Genomic DNA, 26978 nt, shown 5'->3' on the forward strand with positions numbered 1-26978 from the left:
TATATAATATAAAACAATCAAGTTACTTTAAATTTACTTAGAACTGTTGTAGTTTAACAGACCAGGACAGTAGTTCATATGAAACATCAATTTTAAAAGCTAGCAAATACGGGGCCATTCATGAAAATATGGTTTAGTGATTAAACCACTGGACTATGACCTGGTTCAGATCCCCACTTGACCTTGAAGCTTACTAGACGATCATGGAAAAGCCACTGACTCTCAACCTAATTTTCCCCACATTTGTGGGGATAAAACTAAGTGGGATATAACCATGCATGCCACCTTGAGCAACTTGGAGAAGAGGTGGAATGTAAATGTTACACTTAAGCAAGTCATTTTTTCAGGAGAGAGTTCCAGAGATATAGGATCACCACTGAAAAGGCCTCGTCTCTATAGCCCACCTATGTGGCAGACTTACGAGCACAACCTCAGGCAAATATTAAGGTCTAAGCAAGTGTGTATGGGTGTCATGGGCCAGGAGTCATCTTCACCTGCTGAACAGCAGCCTGAAGGGGGGAAATGTGCAGTGACTCCACCTGCAGCTGATCAGCCTTCAAGGACACAGAGGATAAGGGACTGATGAGAACCAGCTGGCTGCGGCCTTCTTAAGCAGAACTTCCAGCAACAGTCAAATGCTGGTAACAACACTTGTAGTTCCTGGCTCTATCTTGCTGCCTCCTGCTCATCTTAACCCCATGATCTTGGGTTCCCTGACCCCTGGACTATCTGACCATGTGGATTGCTGTTTGCTGAACCCTAGGACTGGACCTGACTTCGTATGCTGACTCTGCCTCCAGGTAAGTACATCTCAGAGATTCTTCCAGTTGGCTGGCCTCCCACTCCAATGAGCTCTGTGTGTTGTTGCTCAGCAGCGAGACTACAACAGTGAGTACAGGTGGTCCTTCATATATAAATCTTACCTTTTTTTCTTTTTTAACTGCAAAAAGATTAGAAATACAAATAGGTACAAAACCTTTTGATACAAAGTGAGTAGCATAGTCACCCATCCATCCACACTAGGAAAAGACAAAAAGGCAAGAAGAAAAACAAAAAAAACCTGTCCCAAAATATATATACTACTGAATTTAATAATGAATGATTTTTTTAAAGCATGAAAATAGAGTAGAATGGCTTATGGGCAATTCTTGTGGATGCTAGCTTTATAAATGAATGGTCAGTTTTCCACTTAGACCATACCTACTTTTCCAGCCTCCTAAAGAGTTGGCAGTGGGCCAGTGTGGCCCTCAGACCAAAATACGTTGATTTCTCCTGTTTTGGACAGCACTAGTTGCATACAGATAAGAAATGAAGAAAACAACCCTGGAGGGATGTGTGTGAATTCCCATGTATATCACAAGATAAAGAGAAGGCATATCCTATGTGCATGGTGCAGTCACGATGAAGACTTCATGGCATTAAAGTCTGGATACACATGTGCACCCCATCTCATCAACACCTGCTGTGTGTGTGTCACTGAATGTGTAATTACCGAACTAGCATTATTATCCCACTATCCTTTGTTGATAGTGAATACAGACATCCAGGCAGCAGGTCCAGAAATGCATGCAAAGAGCCTTCTTTGACAGAACAATCAGCCTGACAGAATCAGAATTTTGCATTTGAGAAACAATGGCTATTTGTAGCTAGAACACGGCAGATGCTAAATAAGGAAGAGGACGAATAAGCATTTTGGCTCACATATGGACATTTTATTTCTGAGTTTGTTGTTGTTACAAACAAAACAGAATCAAGGAAATTCGTTTAACAAAAAAGTTTGGATGTCACAAATCACATAAAAAATGAAAATATCAGAAAATGAAACAAAATTTTTAGTTTGACGGCATTGTATCATTCAACTTCATTATAAAACACATGCATACTATGTGACGCAAGAATGGGGTGTGTTTGATTCATCTCAAATTTCTTGATATTTCTAAGCTTATGTCAGTTTCTTTTTCACAGTGATGAATTAAATTAATTAGACCCACTAAAGAGATGCATTAAGCAATTTTCACAAATGAAGACAAATTTCACAAATCTAAACTAAAAGGCAAATCAGATTATAGGAAATTAAGCTACTATCAATCAAAAGGCAAAATAATCAGGGTAGAAACCCAAGCCAAAATACTTGTCAGATCATGAAATGTTATTAGTAAATGAGGAAAAAAACATATTTGACGTTGGGGTCAATACCTTGCTTCTTTTATTAGTAAATTGACTAACTGCTTTAAGGATGAATGGCTTCAACCAGGGCATAAGTGTGGGTAACTAGCTGGATCAATGCCAATTTGGCTGCTATGTTTAGGCTAGGGGCAAAAGGTTTCCTTGAAAGCTATGAAGACCATTCTGCTTTCTGCTTTGGGTCTGGCCTCTTTCCATCTCTGTGCCATGACAATGTCATTTTTATTATTATCAGGCAGGTCCATATCCTAATATAAGAAGAGCCCTTGTAGATCAAACTTAAGGCCTATCTAGCTCAGCATCCTGTTTCCCCCAGTGACCAACCAGATGCCTCTGGGAAGCCCCAAAGAACCAGTTTCTGTTCACTGTTTCAGCCCAGCAAGTGGTATTCAGAGGCACACCTCTAGCATCTTTACCATAGCTAGTAGCCAATGATAGCATCTTCCATGTTTTGTTTATTTATTTAATTTCTAAACCACCTTTATCCCAAAGGGATCCCAATATGGAGTACAGCAAATAATAAATACAATAACATCATATACAGTGGTGCCTCGCAAGACGAAAAGAATCCGTTCCACGAGTCTCTTCGTCTAGCGGTTTTTTTGTCTTGCGAAGCAAGCCCATTGACGGCTTAGCGGATTAGCGCTATTAGCGGTTTAGCGGCTTTTAGCGGCTTATCGGCTTAGAAAAAGGGTGAAAAAAGGGGGGGACCGCAGGAGCTCGCAAGACATTTTCGTCTTGCGAAGCAAGCCCATAGGAAATAAGTTTTGCGAAGCACCTCCAAAACGGAAAACTCTTTCGTCTAGCGAGTTTTCCGTCTTGCGAGGAATTCGTTTTGCGGGGCACCACTGTACATTATCACCAAGAGTCATGTAACTTCCAGTGGTATCATGACAAGCAAAACAGTTCCCATCAAATTCTCCCAAATGCCTGATAGAACAAAAACATTTTTACTTGAGGACAGAAAAATCAGTACTGATGGGAACAATCATACTTATGATGGAAGGAGTCCACACCACAGCAGTGAAGAACTACCCATGTCACCACATAATGTAACAGATGCAGATGGAGCCACAATTAAGGCCTCTCCCACAAATCTTAAAGCTTGGGATTGGAACCTGAAAACCATCTACATCTGTGTTGGTACAGAGAGGTAATGAGCTCTCCTCCCTCCATGCACAAGAAGAGAAGTAACTGTGATCTCTCAAAACCAACATTTGCTGCCACTAGCCCTCCTGCATTATGAAGGGAACATCCAGCCCACCCCTGTCTCTGCCTAGGAGATCAGGGCAGCTTGGTTTCCTTGGGCAAATCCCATTGATATACACATGTAGTAGGATGCCAAATGGTCTAGATATGGGGTGGGGTAAATACCCCTTTAAGTGTGGCACAAACATATGCACACACAAAAAAGACCCAACGGACGATTTTGAGAGACCTTATTAAAAGGTTTATGTAGGCAAAAATGAAAAGGTCCGTGAAAGAAATTAAAGCAACAAACAGAATGGGCACATACCTCAAGCAAAGGAGCTTAAGATCTTTGGGAAATGGGGGTCCTCAAAGTGCTAGCTGCCACTGGAGTTGTTCCCCCTTTTAACTCAGGTGAAATATGACCTCCTTACTTGAACATAATGGATGACTGGAATAATGTTTAAGTGTTAAAGGAATTTTGCTTTGAAAAATACAAATTTTATAGAGACTGCATTTTGATAAAGTACAGAGTCTTTTAAAAGTACGTACAATTAATGTTTCACTTCCCTCTAACCCCCATACTGATATAGCAATGGATCTGTCTTTTCAACATATTGACAGTAGTAAAGAATTTGACATATTTTTCATGAGAGGCTTATTGTTTAAACTGAACTGAATATATTATCCCCCCGCCTTTTTCTTTCTTTCTTTTTTACACCACAGTACTTCTGTCATGGTGCTCTTAGCACCTAAAGGTCTTAACATTATCACAAATGAGAATGCTCTGCATTTGCAGCTGACATGTTCCTAAACCCTGTCAAAAGCATTCTTTAAATAATGCATCAGCATGTGTTTGTGATGCTGGCTTTGTACATACACTCTGACTATTATAAGTGAGGGTTTGTTGTCAATGGCACCAGGCACAGCTTCCAGCTTGTCAAATATCAGTTATGTGACACTGTCACTTAATGACAGCCACCCCTAAACGAAAGGATGCACAGTTGCTCACAGCTTACTTATATCGAGGAAGGGGTGAAATTCACACATTATTTGACCACCTCCAGCACACCTCCACTGAAATACTGATAGTGGGCTTTGGTAATGGGGAGTATTGAAGCCTCTAGCTCTGTTCTGTAGACTCTGCTATGTTTGGTGCTGAAACCAGTGGCAGCATAAAAGTTGAAAGTGAACAAATCTAGAGAGAGAGGAAATTTGGATGGAGTGAAACTTTAACCACAAGTTTAATCACAGAAATTGTTCTTCTATAGATCTGTTCTGGGTGCAAATATTTTCCTTTCAGCAAACAACACACCTTTCTATAGTTACATGGGTAGGGGGCTCCATTTATCAATGTGATTTTTCTTCATGAGCTCCTGTATTGCGGTTTATTATGAGAGAGACAGATATATTATCTGATAGGTTTGAAATGTACTTGTTATTTATTGTAATCCAGTGTCCTTTGGTGAACTCATCTGTTCTCTCATCTTCCTTCACTGCTGTTGCCTTCAGGGCAAACCCTCCCTCAAGTCTTCCCATCTGCATTGCCTGTATGTCATCTCTTATTCCCCCGAAATTTCTTGAATCTGGTGCAAAATAATCCACCTTATCAAATGGAGGTGGTGGCCACAGGAGGTGACAAAGGAGTCGGGCACAGAGGAGGCGGCAGTAGTTGCAGGACGAAGCATTTTCAATTTTGCCTGAAGCAGCAAAATGTCCTGGACAGGCCCTGACAATTATAGTGAATTTCATGAGGTATTTAGTCTAGAACTGAAAGTTTTGTTTTCTGGCTGGGGCATTCTCGTTGTGTTGAAGTAAATACAACATCCAATTTGTTGTGCTGAACTTGGTCAAAATTTCAGATATTTTTAGGTAGGAAGCCTGGAAGGCTCAAGTTTGAGCAACATGCAAAACAACCAGCTCTTTATAGTATACAAGACACTATTAGCTTTATTGACAAGAGGAAGCTGTGTTGCACAACTTCTTTCACTATGATACTAGCATTTTAGAAAAGGAGTGTTAAAAGCACTTGCTCCTTCCCTTAACATCATACAGGGCTTTTCTTCATAGGTCCAACTGAAATGTTGCATAGATTTTTATTTTTATGTTCTGCATCCCTGGGTATGTGACAGGTTTACAATATATTTGGCTAGTTAATTCAGTTCAGTGTGGGCTTGTCAACTTTCCTCATATCTCTGTTTTCTGGCTATATAAATCTCATTGGATTGTTCTGTTGCAGCTGCAGTTTATACTCGTCTATATTTAGAGGTTTGTCTATTTCAGAGTTTCAAGACCAGCCAGTCTTCTCTATATGTATGACGGGGGGGGGGGGGAGAGACAGGCAAGGGCCACCAACTTCCCTTGGTCATTCTTCCCTTATTTTCTACACACAGTGCCCTCAAGTCTGTAGGCCTCATTTTGTAAACTGTTCTCTCTCAGTGCTACAGACCTTGTCATTTAAACTTGTGGCGGGGAGGCCATCTTTCCCAGTTCCCATCATTTTTGAGCACTGACTGTGTTTGTTGGGGCTGATGGGAGCTGAGCTAAAGAACCTCCCCTCAGGGCTGTAGGCCTCATTTGCTAAATGTGCTTCTTTAGGGCCATAGGCATAGGAGGCCCAGCATGGATAGCCCATCTATACCTCTTGGGGATATTCAGCTTTTGTTTTCATAAAGTGCTTTCGCTTGTAAGCGATACAAATAACACAATGTAGTCAATACTCAGTCCGGTTGTTTACTAGCATTAGTGAGAAGTACTAGGCCCTTGTTTGCAAAGTTTTCCTAAATTATATAATGCAATTAAGTAACTTTAAATGCATATCTGCCCCGAGATGGAATTTAGAATCTTTTAAATATAAAATCCTCTCAAAACAGCCAAAATAAAAAGGGTTGCAGCCAAACAAGGCATTCTCGAATTGGACCCAATGAAATCAATGGGCTTCACTAACTTAAATCCACTGTTTTCAATGTAGTACGATTAGGTAGATACATGTAAATTAGGGTTAGGGTTAGTCTGCTCAATTTATAAAACTTGCTTCAGCCCTAGAATATGATTGTTTTAAAGTGCAGAATTGTTTCAAAACACCAACACCACTTATGTATAAAAGATCATGGAACTTGCCTCTTATGTTTTTTCTGTGCTCCAGCAACCTGTGTGTGCAGTTAAGGCCTGTCTGGACACAAAAGTTGTTGAGCTTTATATATATATATATATATAGAGAGAGAGAGAGAGAGAGAGGGAGGGAGGGGGGATCTTGGGTATGTCCCTGGACAACTCTACCCTATGGTTGAAAATGGAAGTCAAAGAATTGAGCACAATCTGTTAAAAAGTCAACAGTGAACAAATCTCAGATAAACTCTGACTAAACATCAATAAGAGCTTTCTGACAGTAAGAGCAGTTCTCCAGTGGAATGGACTACTTTGGAAGGTGGTAGGCTCTCCTTCATTGGAGGTTTTTAAGCAGATGTTGGATGGTCATCTGTGATGAATACTTTAGTTGAGATTTGTGCATTGCAGGGTGTGACTCGGTAGAAAATTCTACACAGTTTATTATAGAATGAGTGGAAATTGCATAAGAGAAGGAGATGGAAATTGCATCTTCATAGTGCCTTATGCCCTAATTATAGAAAGTCATAATACAGAGCAGTATTTTAGACTTGGTCTGGTAGAACGCTGATACAAAAAATGCCAACATGTAAGCTCTGTTCATTTCAGTGCAACTGACTTCCAAACAAGGATGTATGAGGCCTCGGCAAAGTCTCTCATGTAGGTAATTTTCAAACAGGAAGTTGACAAAGCAGGATCATTAACAGCGGCACATTAAGCTTGCCATAAGTGCAACACCAAAAACCTAATGTTATACGCAAATGTAAACTAGATGCAGTAGTTAGAGCTGTAATTCAAGAGCTAATTAGATGGCAAAAGACAGCAGAACCAAGCATCTGCCTCCAACATGCCCAAGTAAATTTCTGCAAGACTTTTTATTTCTACAGAAAACAGAGGAAAAGGAAGTTGGTTCAGACTCCAGCTAGTTTAATTCCTCCTTGTATTTCCTTTTCAACTGCTTTGCTGATCTTCTAAACGTCTGCTTGTCTACTTGAAGTAACTTTAAGTAATTTTCATGCTAGAGCATTTGCCTGTTATACTCTTCAGTTTCTTCCTATATATGAAACTGCATGTATGACTTGCTGTGGGGGTGCTTAACTCCCTTTAACAGGAAGTGGTTACATCGTGCTTTCCTCTTTGCTTTCTTTCTGTTGCTTCAGGGGAAGAGAGATTTGTGTAGCTTTCAGATACGTAACTGCTTCATGTTTTCCATTTGCTTTTTAGAAGCTACCGGTGGATGTTGGTACAGTGGATAAGAACGTCATGTGTAGCAAACTGTAGGTAAGGAAATTTCATTTATTTCTGAAGTCTTACATACAACCTGTTGCTAGATGTTGCTAGATGGGCATGATAAAATAAGCACAGTACATGGATGGGGAGAGAAACAGATTGCTTTGCATTGTTATGTTAAATGTAGTAGAAAATACACCAACAACTTATTCAATGGAGCCTCCAACATAGATATATAATGTGAGAAAGGGTCCAGATACTGGCATCTGTATTTGCACTGGGAGCACAAACAATAATAACTTTTACATTTTCAAGGGCTTAACTGGTTTTGTCAAAAAGTGTATGCCAGCTTTGGCGTGTCACTTCTTACAGAAATCTGGTCAGCAAATGGTTTTGATTGAGAAAGGTATGGTGAGTATAGGGGCAGTGAAATAATGAAGAAATTAAAAGATGTTACGGCATGATGATAAAGCCACTTTAGCAAATTTTGGTAAGAAGTCCCACTGCTGAAGTATTGCAGCAATAGTAATAAACAGTGGGAATGCTAGTAAAAATAGTATCCTGTGGGCATATCATTAAGAATGAAAAACGTGCTCAGCTACAGTATCGCATGTGCACTAAAAATCAGTGGTGGAGCCATATCAGCAGTAATGAAAGTTAGGAGATTTCTCCAAACGCTAATGCAAAAAATGTCCAACAGAGGCAGAGAGAGCACAAACCAGCTCTGCTCTACAATGCTTATGGAGAGACAGAGAGGAAACTGCTGCCTTCTGCATCATTAACTGGAACCCCAGAGTTACAAATTCTTGAGCAATGGAGAGTTGTTGTTTTTCTGAAAAGTTTGTATCGCTGAAAGTTCTCTTTTCCAGATGTCTTTCTGCCATTTCCCTTACCTCCCCACACCCTCAGAGGGGAGGCAGCCACCCCTCTATCTTCTCAGCTTTCTCCAGAGCCACCCCCCATATCGACCCCTAATATCTTACAGAAAAGACTTTCCTCTGTAGTTCCTCAGTAATTTGGTAGTAACAGTAGCTTCCTGGAATGAAGATAAGGTGGCTTTTGCTTGATTGCAAAGTATATGCACAAATTCTAAAGTTACATCTTAAAACATGCGGATGAGTCTTACAAGTCACACCAGTCTCCCTTTACCCTGTTCTTCAAATCCTTACACAAGAAACTGCCTTTTACTAGGCCATACTATCAGTCCATCTAGCACATTACTGTCTACATTATATTGCAGCAGCTCTCCTGGGTCTGAGCTCTTTCACTTCACTTGCTACCTGATCACTCCCCGCTCCCCTTGCCATTCTTAGTGGAATAGCAGGTATGCATTCCACCCCTTCACCATTCTCAAAACAGAAAGTGTGATGCAGAACTTATATGTATGAAGACAAGATAAAGTCACACAGTTCTTCCCCTTTAAAGCAGGTGAGGGAGAGATCAATATAACTTGGGTTTCCACATCTGAGTCTAAATTTGCTGGATCCCTTCACATGTGTGTAGGTTACAAAAGGAGATGGTATATGAATCCTTTCTTCACAAACCCAGAATCTAAGGTGTCCTGCTAGCTTAGTAAGTGTATATAAATAGAGCCTCTGAAAATATGTGCAAATTTCCCATGAGAATTACAATAGAAACCACAGCCTCTGCAAGGAGGATTGTACCAAGTGAGATAACAGAAGCAGACCTTCCTTCTATGCTTCAGTAATATTCTTTATTGTACCTACACACTCCTTCCAGCACTGAGAGTTTATCTTTAGAAATAATAATAATAATAATAATTTATTATTTATACCCCGCCCATCTGGCTGGGCCTCCCCAGCCACTCTGGGCGGCTTCCATAAAAACCAAAAATACAGTAAAATATCACACGTTAAAAACTTCCCTGAACAGGGCTGCCTTAAGATGTCTTCTGAATGTCAGGTAGTTGTTTATCGCTTTGACATCTGCTGGAAGGGCGTTCCGCAGGGCGGGGGCCACTACTGAGAAGGCCCTCTGCCTGGTTCCCTGTAGCTTTGCTTCTCGAAATGAGGGAACCGCCAGAAGGCCCTCGGCACTGGACCTCAGCGTCCGGGCAGAATGATGGGGGTGGAGACGCTCCTTCAGGTATACTGGACCGAGGCCGTTTAGGGCTTTAAAGGTCAGCACCAACACTTTGAATTGTGCTCGGAAACATACTGGGAGCCAATGTAGGTTTTTAAAAGTTTTTTAAAGACAAATACTCATGACAGCTGTATGGCCCATCATGCTTTGAGTGGGCAACAAAACAAAGAAGAAAATGATTGTGAATACTGATAGATCTCTAAAATCACTTTAGCTAGTAGAACACTGGTCAGCAACTAGCTCTATCAGGGGGCCACTTTGAGGATCAGATTGACACGGTCTTACGGCCCATTGCCAATCCATATACTTGCGTGGGTGTTTCCATCACTCAGGTTTAACCCCCAATTTATCCGAGTCAGTGGACCTCAGGTACTGAAAATGGGAAAGACCTTTGCCTGAGATCTTTGTAAGGTGTTTCCAGTCAGAATTAAACTATTACTCCAGTCAAGCCCAGTGCTGTCAAACTCAGCATAACCATGCTTGAGCTATGCAGATGGTAAGACCCAATTCTCAGTGGCTAGATTCACCAGTTTCAGGAACAGCCTTACCATTATGCTGGTGCCTGGGGAAGGAGGTTTTTGCATACCATTAAAAATGAGCACTTTGCCAGTTATTTAGTTTGTTATACTTTAGCACCATGAGGTGGAGCGTTGTTTGCATTTTCTGCCTCAGATTCCAAAATCTCTTTGGCCATCTCTATTTGGGAATCAGGTTTGCAGTTCACTCCCATATAAGCAAATAGATAGCTGCCATTTACTTCTGTGGTAAAATGTAGGGGACACTGTTGTGACAGAAGCACAATCTCATCCAGGGAGGATCAATGTGTGTCTGTAGAATAAATGCACCACATTTGCACATAATGTGAAAGCATGGTTTATTGGAAGGAGGAAAGAGCCAGAGGAAGGTTTCAGGCTCATGTGCTTCTCTCCTCTCACCCGTCTGCAACTCCTCCTGTCGCATGGCTGGGAGAAGGACCTCAGTTTCACTCTCCACTAATTTGTACAAACTAGAGATTGTGGCTTAAAACAAAGGCCTGATTCTCATGCAACACCATGGTTTAGCGTGATGTGGATGGTGGATTAGTGTTATGTATGAACCGGGCCATAGAAATGTGCTGCATCTACAGAGGTCATTGCCATAGAGAAGTCCATCATAATGGTAGTAACCATAATGGCAAATACAAATAACAGCTGCTTACTAGAAAATGAATAGCAGTTCAATAGCAAGATTAAAAGCCATTATGGGATGTTTGTGCAGACTGTCGTAAGAGATAACATTTGATATTTAGGACCTTTTGGGGTGTTTACATTCAAGCAGCAGAAATTAAGGCCTACTCAGAGGAGGAATCGGGATGCAGCATGGCTTGCACCTTCTATTTGCTTTATGTTTAGATACACATATCACATGAAAAACAGCTGATGCAGACAGATACTTCCTAGCAAATATTTGGCAAATGTTGCTCTGCATTTCATCCGGAAGATGGCATTCTTTGCATCAAAGTGCCTATACTTCCCACAGCTCTTAGGCTTTCCTTAAAGATTTCCCACCTAAGCACAAATCTGGCCTGACAACCCTATAGTTATGAGATATGGCAGATTTAATAATAGCCCAAGGTCCCAAGTACGAAAAAATATCATGTTACAATTTAAGTAAAATGGATGAAGCTTTGAAAATGTGTTCTCTTTCTGAAACTAGATAAGCATGTTTAGTGTTTTAAAAGCACTGAACGATGTCTGAAAACGTGGCTAATATTTGAGTGGAAAATATATGCATTAGCAGCACCTTGACATGTAGCCAAAGAGTTGCATAGTTTGGTGACATCTCTACCAGTGACCTTGATGTCTGATGCTGACCCCTCCACCCCAATGCAATAGCAACATATTTGCCTCTACTTTGCTCTAGTCTGGAATTAGTTCCATAACCATCTACCTATTTTAGCCGGCATATAAGAGGTTTTATGGGGTGCATTTTGAAACATAATATATGAAGCAGGCGTGCATGCAACATCCTCCGCTGGTCTTTCTGGCATAATCAACAAAGGCCAAACACTTCACTTTTAGCCTGTGAGCAAACTTGAGATATGTGTCTCAGATGTGAACATGGGAAGACCAAAGGCAAACTGTAAGGCCTGCCAGCTGGATGTACTGGAAAGGTTACTGAAAGATTACACAACAGAAGAGTGGCCTTTGAGATAAAGATAATCTTTTATGTAAACTTCGCTCTTGGATGAGTTAGTGAGTAATAAGGTGCCCTAGATTATTGATTCTACTGATAGATTTTAAGAGATACTTGGCTGGTTTCACTATTATTTTTCCTTATTACCTAAACTGGAATAAAACCTGGATTAATCGACAGTGTGTTTAACATTGTCTTCTTACTGACTAAGATGGAATAAAACCTAGATTAGTGCATGGTGTGTCTGACCTTACTGGCTATTATATTTTTCAGGTTGACATAATAATCATGCAGCGGTTCATGTCTGCTGATACCAGTGCAGAAAAGCTGCATCATTCCCATGAAAGCACAGGTGCTGTTCAGATGAGGATCAAAAATGCCAACAGCCCCCATGACAGACACAGCCAAAGCAAATCTATGATACTGTCTGATAATGTGAAAGTCATTGAGCCTGTAAGTACTGCTCTACAATAATTTTCTGTCTCCACTCATTTGTTTTGTTATACAGTGGTACCTCTGGTTAAGAACTTAATTTGTTCCGGAGGTCCATTCTTAACCTGAAACTGTTCTTAACCTGAGGTACCACTTTAGCTAATGGGGCCTCTCGCTGCTGCTGCACCACCGCCACACGATTTCTGTTCTCATCCTGAAGTAAAGTTCTTACCCCGAGGTACTACTTCCGGGTTAGCGTAGTCTGTAACCTGAAGCATTTGTAACTCGAAGCGTTTGTAACCCAAGGTACCACTGTACATATTTTGCATTTTTTGAAGTTTTCTGAAACTAATTAGATTACCTTCTCCAGTATAGGGAGGACTAGAGTATCAGGAAACTTTGCAGGAGACAACAGAAAACCATTAATCAGCCACTGTTTCATACCACTGAAATTTGTCCTTCACCCTTGCAGAGGTTAGCAGCAGCATGTCGATCACACCTTATCAAACAGTTATATGCCTATTAGAATCGAGTCATTATTGGCTCCCACACCTACAGATCACTTTCTCCCAATCCCTTCCAAAACACCAACTCTGGGGTGTGTTCTGCCATATGTGTTGGACCTGATATAATTTGAGACAAGCCCATAATTACATTGGCAGCCATGAGGTGCCACACCTCTTCAGACAAGCTTGCACGGATAGGTGTGTTGAAGGCCCCCAAGACCAAAAACCTTGTGGTTCCTCAGCACCATTCCTGTCTTAAGTTCCCTACACCAGATACAGACACTACAATTATTGATGAGTGGACAAAGTATCTGATGAGGGAGATGAGATATTTATAGATACATTCATATATTTATAAATAACAGCTACTTCTCCTTTCTGCCCAAAGAGATAAATCTGGGAAACATTTGCATCTTCCCCTTCATCCAGTCAGGTTTCAGTTACAAAATCCAGGTCAGCGTGTCCTTCCTGGACAAGATCAGAGACAGTAATTGTCTTTCCATTAGCTGATCTGGAATTTTCTAGTTTCATCTTAACAGCTTCAAGGAACCAAACAGCAAGGCTACAATAACAAGGCTGGGAGATGGGCTGGAAGGAGAAGTAGCTTGAAGATATCTAACCCAGCTTTTCCTCACCTGACACACCCATCCCGTCACCATATCACTCTGTGTCCATTATAATTCCAGTGGTAGCCCTTTACTAAACTACCATTTTCAGTAGGGGCTGTGCCAATTCATTGTACCCCGCCCTCCTAGACCTTGCCACACCGTCATGTGCCTTTCCTCCTTATGCTGCCACTGAAGCCAAGCCAGATGAAAACTCAACCTGGTAGAAGCAGCAGCAGCATGGGAAAGAGGCCAGAAGTGGTGGCTGATCAGTCTGAATATTTTCTGCTGCTGGCACTGCCTTATCCATACTGAGTCTTCATCCTAATAGTGGATTACCAGGCGTGCTGGTCACTGCTTCTGACCACCTTCTTCCATCCTGAGCTGCTTTTCCTCCTGAGGTAACTCTAACCACTAATTCTAACCATTGGTGGCAGAAGCAGCAGGTCCCCAAGCTGGCCATGGAGGAGGAAGGTGGTGAGTAGTGGTGCCTGCTGCCTGGGCTTCTGGATCCTGTGGGCAGGGGCCCCAGGGCTGGCAGGCAGAGGAGCTAGCAGAGCAGGGGGGGCTGCTGATGCCTGTCCTGGCTGTCCCTCTGCATTTCACCTGGACCACCCACCCACCCTCTACCTCTTGTAAGATTAAATAAAAATGGGCAAAACATCATAGATTTATTGTTCACCTGCTGTTATGAAAAACTGTAACTTACACAGTAATATAGTTTTCCTCCAAATGTTAGTGTCACTGAGAACATTTCATGCTGGCTGGCACAAAAGGCAGGGGGAAGGAAAGTAATTTGCCTGCATAGGATGTGGCCAGAAATGGCATTGTGTAGGATCAGTGATACTTCACAGCTCTCTTTTTCCCTGCTGGGTAAGCATTCCTCAGCTGAATAAACTCCCCTCCTCTGTGAGTCCCATGATGACTGACCCCATGGGGAGTGGGGTGGGCATTAGAATTGCAGGAAGTGGGGGAGGGGGAGGGAGGGATGAAGGTGTTTAGTTTTCCTCTCCCTGCAATCGCCCTTGTGTTGCTCAACTGACTAGGAAACAGCTGAGATTCGTTAAAAGGGGGCTGGATTGAAGGGGAAAGGGCTCCTTTTGAGGAAGAGTAGGATATAAATTAATTAAATAATGGTAAAAAACAACAACCCACCACTTTATCTGGAGCCCCTCCCACCTTCCTGCCTGCTTCTTGCCTAATCAGTGGGGAGGTTATGTATAATTTGGAAGTGGGCCAGAAGCAGCCTGGGGACTGCAGATTGCAAAATGCCTGAACATTCTTGGAGATTATGCATATTGGTCAGAAAATGTGCATATTGCCCAGAGAATGTGCAAAATGAAGTTGAGATGCGTACAACCCCCCACCCCCAGCCACTTGGGAATTATGCCTAGAGAATGTACAAAATTCAGTCACTATATTCACATTCCCCAGGCCTGTTGGGAATTATGTATAGTGACCAGGAAATGAAGGGTTATGTGCACATTCTCCATGAGGCCTGGTGAATTGCACAATGGCCAGATATTATGCACATTAACTGCTCAACACACACTCCTTAACACATAGATATAATTTAGAAAGTAAAAGCAATTACGCAGTTCTCCTGCCATCTCAGTAGAGATGAATATAAATATGATGCTTCCCAAGTCCATTTCCACCCTTACTCACATAAACATATTCAGCTACAACCAGCAGATATATAAGGCACTTCATGATATTCCTGTAACAGACCATTAAGGTATAATTAAATGCCAGGGCATTAAAATGGGGGGAAAAAATCAAAGCAAGGGAAAGCAAAAATTAACCCCCCCCCCAAAAAAATGTAACCTTCCTTCCATTCTACCTGAGGCATTTTAGGTACTCATCCACAGTCATTTTTATGACCATTCATATTCCCACAATGACACTGTGGCTTCAGTGGTCCAATAATTCAGTGGCATTTTCTGCTTTGTTACATAGTTTGGGAAAGCATTTGAAGAAGTCTTGCATTTCTTTATTCCATAGAGTAAGAAACACGTTCAATGGGAAATTTTGGATTGCCAGCTGTGCCCATGTAAAGCTCTTACTAAACAACTAAAAATCCTTTGTATTGCAGACATTGGATTATATTTCTGAAAGACATGGCCTAACATTGTATTAAGATAGGTAAATAAGAAATGAAAGCTCTTCCTAGCATGTAACACTTGTTAATGACCTGTGTAAAAATACTATGATTGAGATTATTTGTGATATTTAAAAACTGGAGTCTGAAATAACCCTGACACATGGCAGAGAAAGCCAAGTGGTACGGATTTGTTTATTTTACCCCTTCTGAAAATATTTAAGCGCTAATACTTTAGAGGTGAACTCTGTTGCCAGTCATGTCCCTTCCCTTTTACTCATCCTGTGCTACTAAACAAACTGATTGGTGTGAGCCTCCCTTGGTTCATTTTCCTCCATAATGGCTGCAACTTGCAGCTGAGGCCATATGATATTGCAAAATTATTTATGCAATGTTAGTCACTCGCTTTGGATTCCAGCTCAGTTTTTCAAATCAGAGCAAATAAGTGAAAGCCCAAAAACTCTACTAGCATCCCACACCAGCACCAAAAATTTCTCTTTTCAGAGCCATGGAAGCTATTAATTGGCTATTCTGCTGATATGACAAGCCCCTATGAAATATTCAGCTATTTAACTGAGACAGTAAATGGAATAATCTTGCTGCAGTTGTTGGTTCCTCCCCCCGCACCCGCCCTTCTGCTATTTTTACCTCCATGTTCAAATGCAAAATTAACCACAGCCGTTTCATCACCATAGCTCAGCAAATACATGATTTTAATTATTCTTCTCTCAGTTGGCAGAAGTAAATCTTTAGTTCAGAGAAACTTGCATTGCATTTCAGAACTGAATCCCTTCCTCCCTCTCCCCCCCCCCCATATCAACCTAGTAGCTGATGAAACATTCATTTCCTTATGTTTGCTTTCCAATTTAAAACTATCACTTGCTGGCGACACATTTGCACGTAGTACTTAAAAAACATACACACTAACCCCCAACCCCCATAAGTGAGATGTTCTGTTAGGAAGTTAAAAGAATGTTTACTGTAATTTATTTGGAAATAGTATAATGTATTATCAGTAGGAACTGTAACTTTGAAAAAGTTTAAAAGTTAAGTATATTTAATGATGCCTAACATATTTTATTGGCTGTGTTTAACAAAAGGCACTAGGCTGCAGTTGTTTTTGACAAGCATGAAAACATCACAGCATGAGACTGCAAAAGGAATTATGTAGAGAAATTACAAGTGATCCATCTCTCAATGAATTATCCACCTCAATAGCCTGCAGAACTCAGCTACCAATTAACACCTACTTTATTACATGTTGGGATGTACTTAATAACTTTCATGTGTTTATGCACTATTACCTTGACTGATGCCTCTTGTACAATTAGGCATAATTGGCATATCAATATGCAAAAGTTAAAAGGATTAACCCTCTTAAAACTAATGAGCATTTCTGTATCCAGCTGCTAAATGAGACAAAATTAGCATTTTTCACTTTTGGGCAGGATTTTATCATGCAGTTTCTCATTGTTGGTATTACCTTGTTACATAACTTTCGGTCTGGGATGAGGCTAGGTGGGGTGGGGAGGAGAATACTTGGGGATGATAAAAGAAAAAAGGATTCAAAAAGTTCCACCAGACACCAAACATTTGCTGCTGGGTTTTCCACGAGCATAACAGTTGCAATTTATGTTCTTTTGTAGGGAGCTGAAAAAGTTGTGCTTTCTTAGCAGCTAATTATAGAGACACAGGGTATGTCATTTCACCATGCAAACTTGGCTCTGATATAATAGATTGAAAGCTTGCCATGCTCCTCATTTCCTCGCTCTTTCTAGTATTTTCATCTCTCTCATTTTTCCATGCAGAGTTTCCTGACTAGATACTGACAGAATGCAAAGTATTTTGGCATATTTGCTCGAGCGAGTCTGTTAAGCGGCTGGCGAAAGGCAAACGGGAAAGGCCCAAAGTCTTAAGCAAAACCCCAAACACTACAAAACACTTCCTGAAAAACCAGTGGGATTCTGAATGGAAAATGATTTGCACAGAAGTACATGTTGGTTGATTGTTGTGCCAAGAGTCCTAGAACAGGGAAGGTTAAAAATCTTTCTCTGCCTCATATTTTTGAAATTAAATTACATCCATCACATTTGTAAGCTACACCAACTATATTGCAATTTGTGGGAATTTATGAAAAGGTGTACCTGTATAAATCTGGCAACACCAAACAAATGTATATCTATTTGGCAGAGCAAAAGTCCAATATAGCAGGAAGCAAAGCAGAGGAAGTTGGAAATACCTGTATCCAGCTTCATGCGCCCATACACAGATCTTTCTCCTAGATTTGTGAGTAGATTATACCCTGATTTTGGTAGGGTTTCCCAATAAGCATTTTAAAGTGCAGCCTCTGTAGATCTCCATAGCTGTTGGCAATGTCACTTAAATATAATTATTGTCAGTTTTATTTGGATTTCTTTACTGTGTAACCCATCCTGGGACCTTTGGGTGACAAATGGGTAATAATCATCAGTAGTAAATAAAATATTTAATGAGCACTATTTTAATGTTAATCATTTATATATAAACATGCTTTTAAGTATTTATGGGTAGAACATTAGCATAACTCTACAGATGAGATTTTTTAAAAATGGGCAAAAGCTGCTACTAAGTCTAGAGTTGGCCTAGAATCGGAACCCATAACTATTAAGCTCAGCACTTTGTTCACCAATCCATTCTGGTTCATTGGGGATGTGTAATCATAGGGTGATAGCCCGTGGTGCCTGTCAATGAGTGAAACAGACTTCTTCTCACACAATAGGAATTCCCCTTCCTCTCCTATTCCATGCATCTCGCCACTCACCCATATAAATCTCTTTAGCAGGGCTGGGACAACCTCTGTAGAAGATTTTGGGGATGTTGGGGGGTGGAGGCTGCAACATTAAGTTTTGTAGTGGATTAAAATACTTTCACCAATTAAGGTGCGCCAAATGATGGGGAACCAGGTATTTTTTTAAAAATCATAAGTAATTTTTAATGCACATACTATAAGAACTGCAGGTAGCAGATTTGATACCACAGGAGGCTTTCCTACTACTACTCAACACAGGATGGAAGTTGCTTCTAATATAGTTTTCTGTGATGCATGTACCATCTGAAAATTACACCCCCACACACAAAAAAGCAATTAATCTGTTTATCAGAATACATATGTGGATTTAATTCACTAAAAACTAATCAGTTGAAAGCCATATGATTAATCAGCTAAAAGTTTTTTAATCAGGTGACAGCTCTGGTTTCATTGTATTCATATTCAGCAATCTACTAAGCCTGCTGCATTGGAACTTTTGACTCTGTGCCAATTTTTCTTTGCCAACTCACTGAATTTGTCTAAGCCTTCAGATGTTGCTGCCAATCATACAAAAATATATATGCTGCAAAACATAGTTGAAAAAGTACAAGGCCTTTTGTGGCAACCATGAAATATTAAGGTTCGTTTGATGTTGCAGATGTGTAGAACATGCTGTATTTTTAACATTCATGGCTGCATACATGTACATACTGGGACTATTTTTCAGATCGAGATCAAATTGTTTCACCATTATGCATATAGGACTGGTGCTGTAAGCTGGCAACTTGGAGCAAGAAGATGCTTAGTCCTTCTGTAGTTTTGCCTAGTTTTCAGTGGGAACTTCCATGCTGCTAAGACTAGTCCATAATAGATGAAATGATATTAATGTCTTATCTCAACTACACAAATCTTAAGGCTGGTCATGGACTCTATTAAGCAAGAGCTCTTCCTATGCTTTCTGTTCATATGCAATCCCTCATTGTGCACGAATATTAACCATTTTCATCTCTTAAATCTCAGAGAGGTACATTTTGTCTCATTCAGTGCAAATTCAAAGCATGTAATGTCTTTCATTGGTGCTCAGATTAAGAATCAGAGTCTGTTTAGTCATTCCAAAATGTTAATGAATTAGAGTTCTTTTTGATTAGATGAAACAGACTTGGTTGTCTTATTTATCTCTCTAATACACTATCAAAGATTCAGGAAGCCGTTTTCCTTTGTTTCTTGCTATCCTCTTTCTCCTCCCCCTTCCCGGAACCTCAACTACTTGCCAAAGTTACAGCTAGCCAAATAAAATTGCTAAAATTACTGGTGCTTCTGTTGAGTAGAGCTTTTTGAGCAACGTCAGGAGAGGCGAGGCTGTTGTGTGTGTTTACTTCACATCAAGCTTGTAGTCAAGTTTGAGGCTTGCTTTGTGAAGATTGTCCTGAAGTAGATCCTGATATTTAATTAATATGACATTAAATCACATTGAATTGATAAGAGTTGGCATCTCAAAGAAAGGTAATTGCCCGTATTGGTTTTGTACAAAAATAGAGCTGCTTGGAAAATGTGCAGCTAACACAGACTGTCAACTCCATTTATAGATCAATACGTGAAAACCGTTGATCAGGCAGGCATGTGTAACAGTAACACTTTGCATTTATTTCTTGTTTTTCTACTGCATTAAGGCTTACAGGTTTATCAGCTTCCAAAATATTTTGACTTCTGCGTAAATATGTAATCTGTTTAGTTTTAATTAAAAGAGACTGCAGTCCTTTCAAAATTGTTTCTAGCTTCATGATCTCCCCCTGCCCCCTCCCCCAGTTATAGCTGCAGGTAATTTTAGTTGAAAATGGATTATTTCCTTCTTGGAAAGATCATTAGAACACATTTTTAAAAGAGTATATTTAGTGGAGGGGCTTTTTTTTGAAGATTTGTTTTGCTTTCTACTTTGTTCTTTCCTGGGAGAAATATAGACACTAACAAAAACATTTTCTCAAGCAATAATGAGCAAGACACCCATAAGATTCTGTTTTCTAATAAAAAAAACCTTGTTGCTTCAGATTGCCTCAAAACTAAAAATTATTTTACTCCTCGTGCCGTCCCTCCCCTGTCATCCCCCCCCCAAGAGCTTATTTTCTTAGACTTTACTGAACACAGAGACATTGCACATGACAGTCAGTGCACTGGATTATATATGGCTCCTCCATCTTGACTTTTACCGTGAGGTGCTATATGACAAAATGGCAGCGTCCAAATGGAAAAAATCCTGGCTGGCAGATTGAAAGAATAAATTGAAGGGCTCTCATGGTTGGTTCAAGACCAGCATTGAAAAGTATCTGTTCCCAGCCAGTACTTATCCTAACAAATTAACATCTGTGACAGTCTGGAGCACAAGCTGAATGCAAATAACCATTTTTCAAGTGGTAGCCTACAATGGTGTTATATAACCACTTGCAAAATCAGTCAGGTTTTACATTTTACTAGGTGGTAGTGAGAATTTTTAGTACTATTCAGCTGACCATTTTGGGGCCAGATCACACCTGCAGTTGACTTCAACTGCTCTGGATGCATTTTTGTTGGGGGCCATTGACAAGTGTGAATTGGCCCCGTGTATGCCAATAATGGCATACACTGCAGATGATGACAGCAGTCACGAAATTAAAAGATGCCTGCTTCTTGGGAGAAAAGCAATGACAAATCTAGACAGCATCTTAAAAAGCAGAGACATCACCTTGCCGACAAAGGTCCATATAGTTAAAGCTATGGTTTTCCCAGTAGTGATGTATGGAAGTGAGAGCTGGACCATAAAGAAGGCTGATCACCGAAGAATCGATGCTTTTGAATTCTGGTGCTGGAGGAGACTCTTGATAGTCTCATGGACTGCCAGTAGATAAAACCTATCAATTCTGAAGGAAATCAGCCCTGAGTGCTCACTGGAAGGACAGATCCTGAAGCTGAGGCTCCAATACTTTGGTCACCTCATGAGAAGAGAAGACTCCCTGGAAAAGACCCTGATGTTGGGAAAGATGGGGAGGGCACAAGGAGAAGGGGACGACAGAGGACAAGATGGTTGGAGACTGTTCTTGAAGCTACCAGCATGCATTTGACCAAGCTGTGGGAGGCAGTGGAAGACAGGAATGCCTGGCGTGCTCTGATCCATGGGGTCACGAAGAGTTGGACACGACTAAACAACAAATGCCAATGTTTTAGATCAGTGGTGGTGGGCAGGGCCTTTTTCAAACTTAAGGCTAGGTAGCCTTCTGATGGCCACATGCCAGTGGTGGGCAGGGCCAGAGGCTAAAGTGTAAGGAACAAACAAATGTAAATTGCACCCTTGTACAGTAGGCTAGTTTCTACACACCCTGTCTAAACACTCCTTTCTATACTATATTCAGAAAACAAAAGTCATGTACAAATTCCAGCCAGGCAAAAACACTTGGGGTGCAAAGCAGGACCAGTGAGGGGTGTGGCCTGGAGAAAGTTCTAAGGTTCAGGTAGAGTTGGAAGGGACTTTGAGGTTCATCTAGCCCAGCCCCCTGCAATGCAGGAATATGCCGCTATCCCATATAGGGATTGAACCTGCAACCTTAGCATTATCAGCACTATGCCCTAACAAACTGAGCTATCCTGGAGAGGCACATTTGATCCCCTGCACAAGTATAAGATGGGGGACACCTGACTTGAGAAAAGCATCTGCGGGTCTTATTGGATCACAAGCTTAGCATGAGTCAATGCTATTATAAGCTGTATCAACAGAAGTATAATGTCCCAGTCAAGAGAAGTAATAGTCTGTCTTTCTTCTGCCTTGTTCAGACCACACCGGGAGTACTGTGTTGAGTTCTCGGCAACACAATTTAAGAAGGATGTTGACAAGTTAGAAGGTGTAAAGAGGAGGATGACCCAGATGATCAAGTGTCTGGAAACCAAGCCTTATGAGGAATGGTTGAAGGAGCTGGATAGGTTTAGCCTGGAAAAGAAGAGACTGAGAGGAGATATGATTGCCATCTTCAGTATCTAAACTGCTATCACATGGGAGATGGGGCAGTCTTGTTTTCTCCTGCTCTGGAGGGTAAGACTCAAACCAATGGATTCAAGTTACAGGAAAGGAGATTCCGACTAAGCATCAGGAATACCTTTCTGACAGTAAGAGCTGTTCAGCAGTGGAACAGACTCCCACAAGAGGTGGTGGACTCTTCCTTGGAGGTTGCATGGCCATCTGCCATATATGATCTAGTTGAGATTTCTGCATTGCAGGGGGTTGGTCTAGATGGCCTTTGGGATCCCTTCCAGTTCTACAATTCTATAAAGCACATTATTCAGTGTGTGATTCTGACTATTCTCCTATCAAGTGGAACTACTTAAAGCTAATTATTTTGAAAAAAGTCTCACCTGGTGGGATGTTCTGAGGGTAACACAGATACAGCTTCATCTGCAAGTCTTACATTTTTGAGGTCAACGTCACACAGTGCTGCACCATAGGTGTTGGGTAGTTTCTCTGTGCTGTAAGAAAGCTGACGTAAACTAATTATCAGTGAGTTTAGGTTTTGTTCAGGAAACCTTGTCTCTAATCCAGATGAAGTTGAGTCCCACAACTGCCACTGATATAGTAGCAGGTATGTGAATTCAGGGGCACAGGATGAAACCATAGAAAAGTGACTTCTACAGCATGATTATAACATGTAAGCTTTTTACTGTAAAGGATGCCCGAGTCAAAATATAAATCAAAGCAATAAGGTGCTAATGTAAATCCAGTTTGGATGGATTTACTTCTAACTTTAGCGGGATTGAGGTTATAGATATATGGTGTTCCTTAGGTATTTTCCAGCTGCATAAAAAATTGCTTATTCATGAACAGTTCTTGTGTGGCTACAAGAGCATTTCAGTAGCCCAGCCATGTAGGCTGTAGGAGTGGTGCTGATTCTGTAGGAAAAAACCATATAATCAGACCATGCCCCCATGGTGGGGGGTAATTTAGATATTATCCTGCCTGTACAGGAGGCAGATATGAATAAGTGGCTCCCATACAGCTTGAAGAACATCTAAAGCTGGAATGTGTGCAGAGGAGGGCAACCAAGATGATCAAGGGTCTGGAAACTAAGCACTTAAAGGAGCTGCATATGTTTAGCCTGGAAAAGAGGAGACTGAGAAGAGATATGATAGCCATCTTCAAATATCTTAAGGGCTGTCACATGGAGGAGAGAGCATGATTGTTTTCTCCTGCTCTGGAGAGCAGAACTTGAACCAATGGCTTCAAGTTGCAAGAAAGGAGATCCTGACTAAACATTTGGAAAAACTTTCTGACCGTAAGAGCTATTCAGCAGTGGAACAGACTCCCATGAGAAGTGGTGGCCTCTCCTTCCTTGGAGGTTTTTAAACAGAGGGTGGATGGCCATCTGTCACGGATGCTTCAGCTGAGTTTCCTGCATTGCAGGGGATTGGACTAGATGACCCTTGGGTCCCTTCCAACTCTATGATTCTAAAGAACATCTACGTATAAGTCAATATGGATGACCATTTCACCACAGGTATGACCTTGATATGGTGAAATTGTCCATGCTACGTGGCACGGAATGCTAAGGCAAACAGCAGAATGAGTCTCTAAGACTGCTGATGTGGTATAAAGGACTGTGTCACCTTAGACTACAGCTGAGGGACACCAATTTTGAATATTCCCACATAAAACAAAATTCTCCCTGCAAATTGAAACTAGCATTATCAGGAAGAAAGGCCCAGCCCATTGCCAGCTGTGCTGGCTTCCTATTTGCAGGGAGTTGTTAATACAGGAAATCATGAAGTGAGGCTACTGCCCATACTGCTGCCATTTTCCATGCATTCTGCTACCACATTCTGCATCATGTGTAAACTTAGGCCTGGTGCCAAGTAAGAGAAGGCAAAAGAGCTCATCTGGACAGCTGGTTGTTTGCAGTCTTACTTTGAAGGGCAGTGGGCTGAATTCTGGTTTTGGAGAAGTGGGGTAAGGGTGATGGGGAAGCTAGTATGAAATCATAGCAATCTGAGCATTTGGTTCAGTTTGATAAGAATCACACTTTGTTGTTCTTTCCCTGGCCAGTAATTTCTTCCTTTCCTGTTTTTCTAGCAGCGATTATCTTAATACTTAAGACACATAGCTTGATTCATATGCAGAGTTAGACACGTCTAAGCTCATTTCTTTAGGGCTAGGCATCTTCAGTGTATTTTGCTACGTTTTTTCTAATACTGAGATTCTCCTATGTTATTGATATGCTATATGTTTTGGGTAAAATAACTGTGCTCTGTATCTGTCCCTTTTCCTAGCCTGTTGGAGCAAGTTTCAGGTAACTGGAAGTAAGGATGAGAAAGGCGTCAAATTAAAATTCCCCTCCATTGTAAATTGCCCCCCCCCCCTAGTTTTATCCATCTTATTTGCTGGAAAACACTCTAATGGTGTTTCATAGAAGAGAAATCTTTTGAAAGCCAGATTTAATTTACTCCAACCCCTTGATAGAAAGGTTAGGCAGTATGATGAAAACAAGATGAAATACTGTGTGAGCTGGGATGGCTGCTCCGTCACCACCATCATTTTTATTTTTATTTTATTTTATCAAATAGAATGCATAGATTGGATAAAACGTTTTGAAAATTTCCAGGCTCTCCCCTATCCCCTATGTTCTGACATGTCATGCTGTGAAAATATTTTAGTCTATTTACCAAGTACAAATTAGTCTTGCCAAAGGTCCTGAAAGTTTACTACTTCTGCTTAGATCCTTGCACTTCAAAGGAGGATGCAACTCTGCACATTAGTGATCACACTATGTTGCCGCAATTTTAAACTTGAACTTAGCTAAATTCGTTTATAATTCACTGCCGATTGAATGCTGCCACAAATGTACGAGGGGATACTTTTTTTTTTTTTGGTAAAGTTAGTCCTCTGATTACTAATTTGAATCAAACGCTCTAACCTTGTTAGCATCTGGACTTATTTCCATAATAACAACCCCTTCAGAACCTACAAAGTAATGAATAATTGACAACAAATGAAATGTTTTGATAGTTGTCGGCACAAAGCATGTTTAATGTTTTGTGTTGCTTCCTAGCTAATTATGTAGATGACACATTTGTCAGACCTTGACTGCCATTAGAAACGTGTTTCCAGAGGGGAGAAAAACAGGCTATTCATAGAGTAATTAACTAGAATGCTCAATGACCTGTGAGAGATTCAAATGGCTGCCAGTTCAGACATTGTTTTGTTACAGAAGCAGAGGGGTAATTAAAATTCCAAATTACAGTGCTATGATGAAGCATTTGTTTGTTGACAGTATACTCTTACTCTAGTTTGTTAAAAAAAAAAAATTCTTTCAAAAATGGTTTCTAATCCATTTTATGGCTTTAGGAGCTCTGTCTTTGAATTTACTGACAACTAATATTATGGTAAATTGCTCTTCCGAGAAGTACTGCAGGCTTTGGCAGTTTCATGGGAGCACAAGGTGGGTGGGATGGAATAGCAGCTCTTTCCCCTAAACTGACATACCATGTGCTGTCGCTGAAACACCACTAAACTGCAGCCCATCTTGTGAAATGATATGTTCATAATTCCGCACAGAAGAAGATGTCTAGTTGCAGGGAGGAAATGGTTCAGCGAGAGGGATCGTAATCAAACAAAATGAGAAAGGTGTCTTAAAACATTACGGCAAAACCTTAATAGAATCGGCGCAGCGATGAGCATCCTTTAGGCAAACGTTTCGAGAAGCAGATGTAGTTGGAGGAAAAGTGGCTGTGGTTGCGGGGGGAGAGGATTGAAAAGGGAAAGTATAAAAGAAGACACCCCCCTAAAAAAAACACTGCATCGTTCCCCCATTGTCCCTTATTAACAAATGGCCACGGCTAAGAATTTACATATTGAGAGATGTTTTTCTAACAAATGTAATGGGGGGTTTGTTGGAAGAGGCCAAGGTGGTAAAGTTCCCCAACAATGAATTTAATGCAAGCCCAAGTGAAATATTTATTTACTTTGCCAAAAGTGAGAATATGGTTCTGTTAAAAAGATCTGACAGAAGTAACATGGTGTTTGATGCAGGGAAGCTGACAGCGGCATGGAGTGAGCGCTGATTATCCTGAAGACACTGTCAGCTAGGATTGATTTCTACTTTCTCCCTTTATGTAACGGTTCCTGTAATACAGCTGACCCCAAATCACGTTACCTTGTCATCTCTCTGAATGGATCAAGAAGAGATGAGCTGAAAATAGCTAGGCACTGACCTTGAACTTGCCAGAACAGTGAGAAGTGACAGTGGCTTTGTGTATGTGTGTGTGAGAGAGAGTGGGTTTCATGTACAAAGACAGCCAAGCTGCTTTTCAGTCAAGTTCACTACAGCAGCACAAGGGGGCAGAGCAGCATTAGAGATTACAGGTGAAGCCAATATTCAACTTGCTTCCTTCCCTGCTGCAAAAGTGCTTGCTTGTGCCAGTCAGATATTATTATTTTTTGTTATCGTACCAGTGAAGTCTTCTATAAAAAGCAGATTGACTGAAGTCTTGAGTAAAATTTGGACCTAACTGAAGAGTCCGAGTAGAACCTGACGGTGACTTCCTACACCTTG

General features: G+C 40.9%; 1 protein-coding gene and 1 long non-coding RNA gene across 13 annotated transcripts in view; one reads left to right on the plus strand and one right to left on the minus strand.

Annotated features, from left to right (window-relative positions):
* Positions 1 to 1752: 1752 nt before the first annotated feature.
* LOC309348770 lies at positions 1753 to 5868 on the minus strand. Its single transcript, XR_014159544.1, has 4 exons — positions 5822 to 5868; positions 4978 to 5101; positions 3047 to 3823; positions 1753 to 2734 (listed from the first exon to the last, which is right to left on the minus strand). It is a non-coding gene; the product is annotated as an uncharacterized lncRNA (long non-coding RNA).
* Positions 3682 to 26978, plus strand: part of ARHGAP15 (Rho GTPase activating protein 15) — a 384487-nt gene continuing 361190 nt past the window's right edge. Inside the window, exons 1-4 of one of the 12 annotated variants that reach the window (XM_081872777.1) lie at positions 5028 to 5127; positions 7087 to 7141; positions 7702 to 7758; positions 12259 to 12438. In XM_081872777.1, the coding sequence (XP_081728903.1) occupies positions 12274 to 12438 (165 nt within the window). In that variant the 5' untranslated portion in view covers positions 5028 to 5127; positions 7087 to 7141; positions 7702 to 7758; positions 12259 to 12273. Of the gene's footprint in view, positions 3787 to 5007; positions 5128 to 5281; positions 5641 to 5908; positions 6059 to 7086; positions 7142 to 7224; positions 7333 to 7701; positions 7759 to 12258; positions 12439 to 26978 lie in introns of those variants that run through there. The other 11 variants (XM_081872769.1, XM_081872773.1, XM_081872778.1 and 8 more) reach the window with 11 other exon arrangements.

The sequence above is a fragment of the Podarcis erhardii genome, assembly GCF_964252035.2.
Source record: "Podarcis erhardii genome assembly, chromosome: 1".
NCBI classification, from domain to species: Eukaryota; Metazoa; Chordata; class Lepidosauria; order Squamata; family Lacertidae; genus Podarcis; species Podarcis erhardii.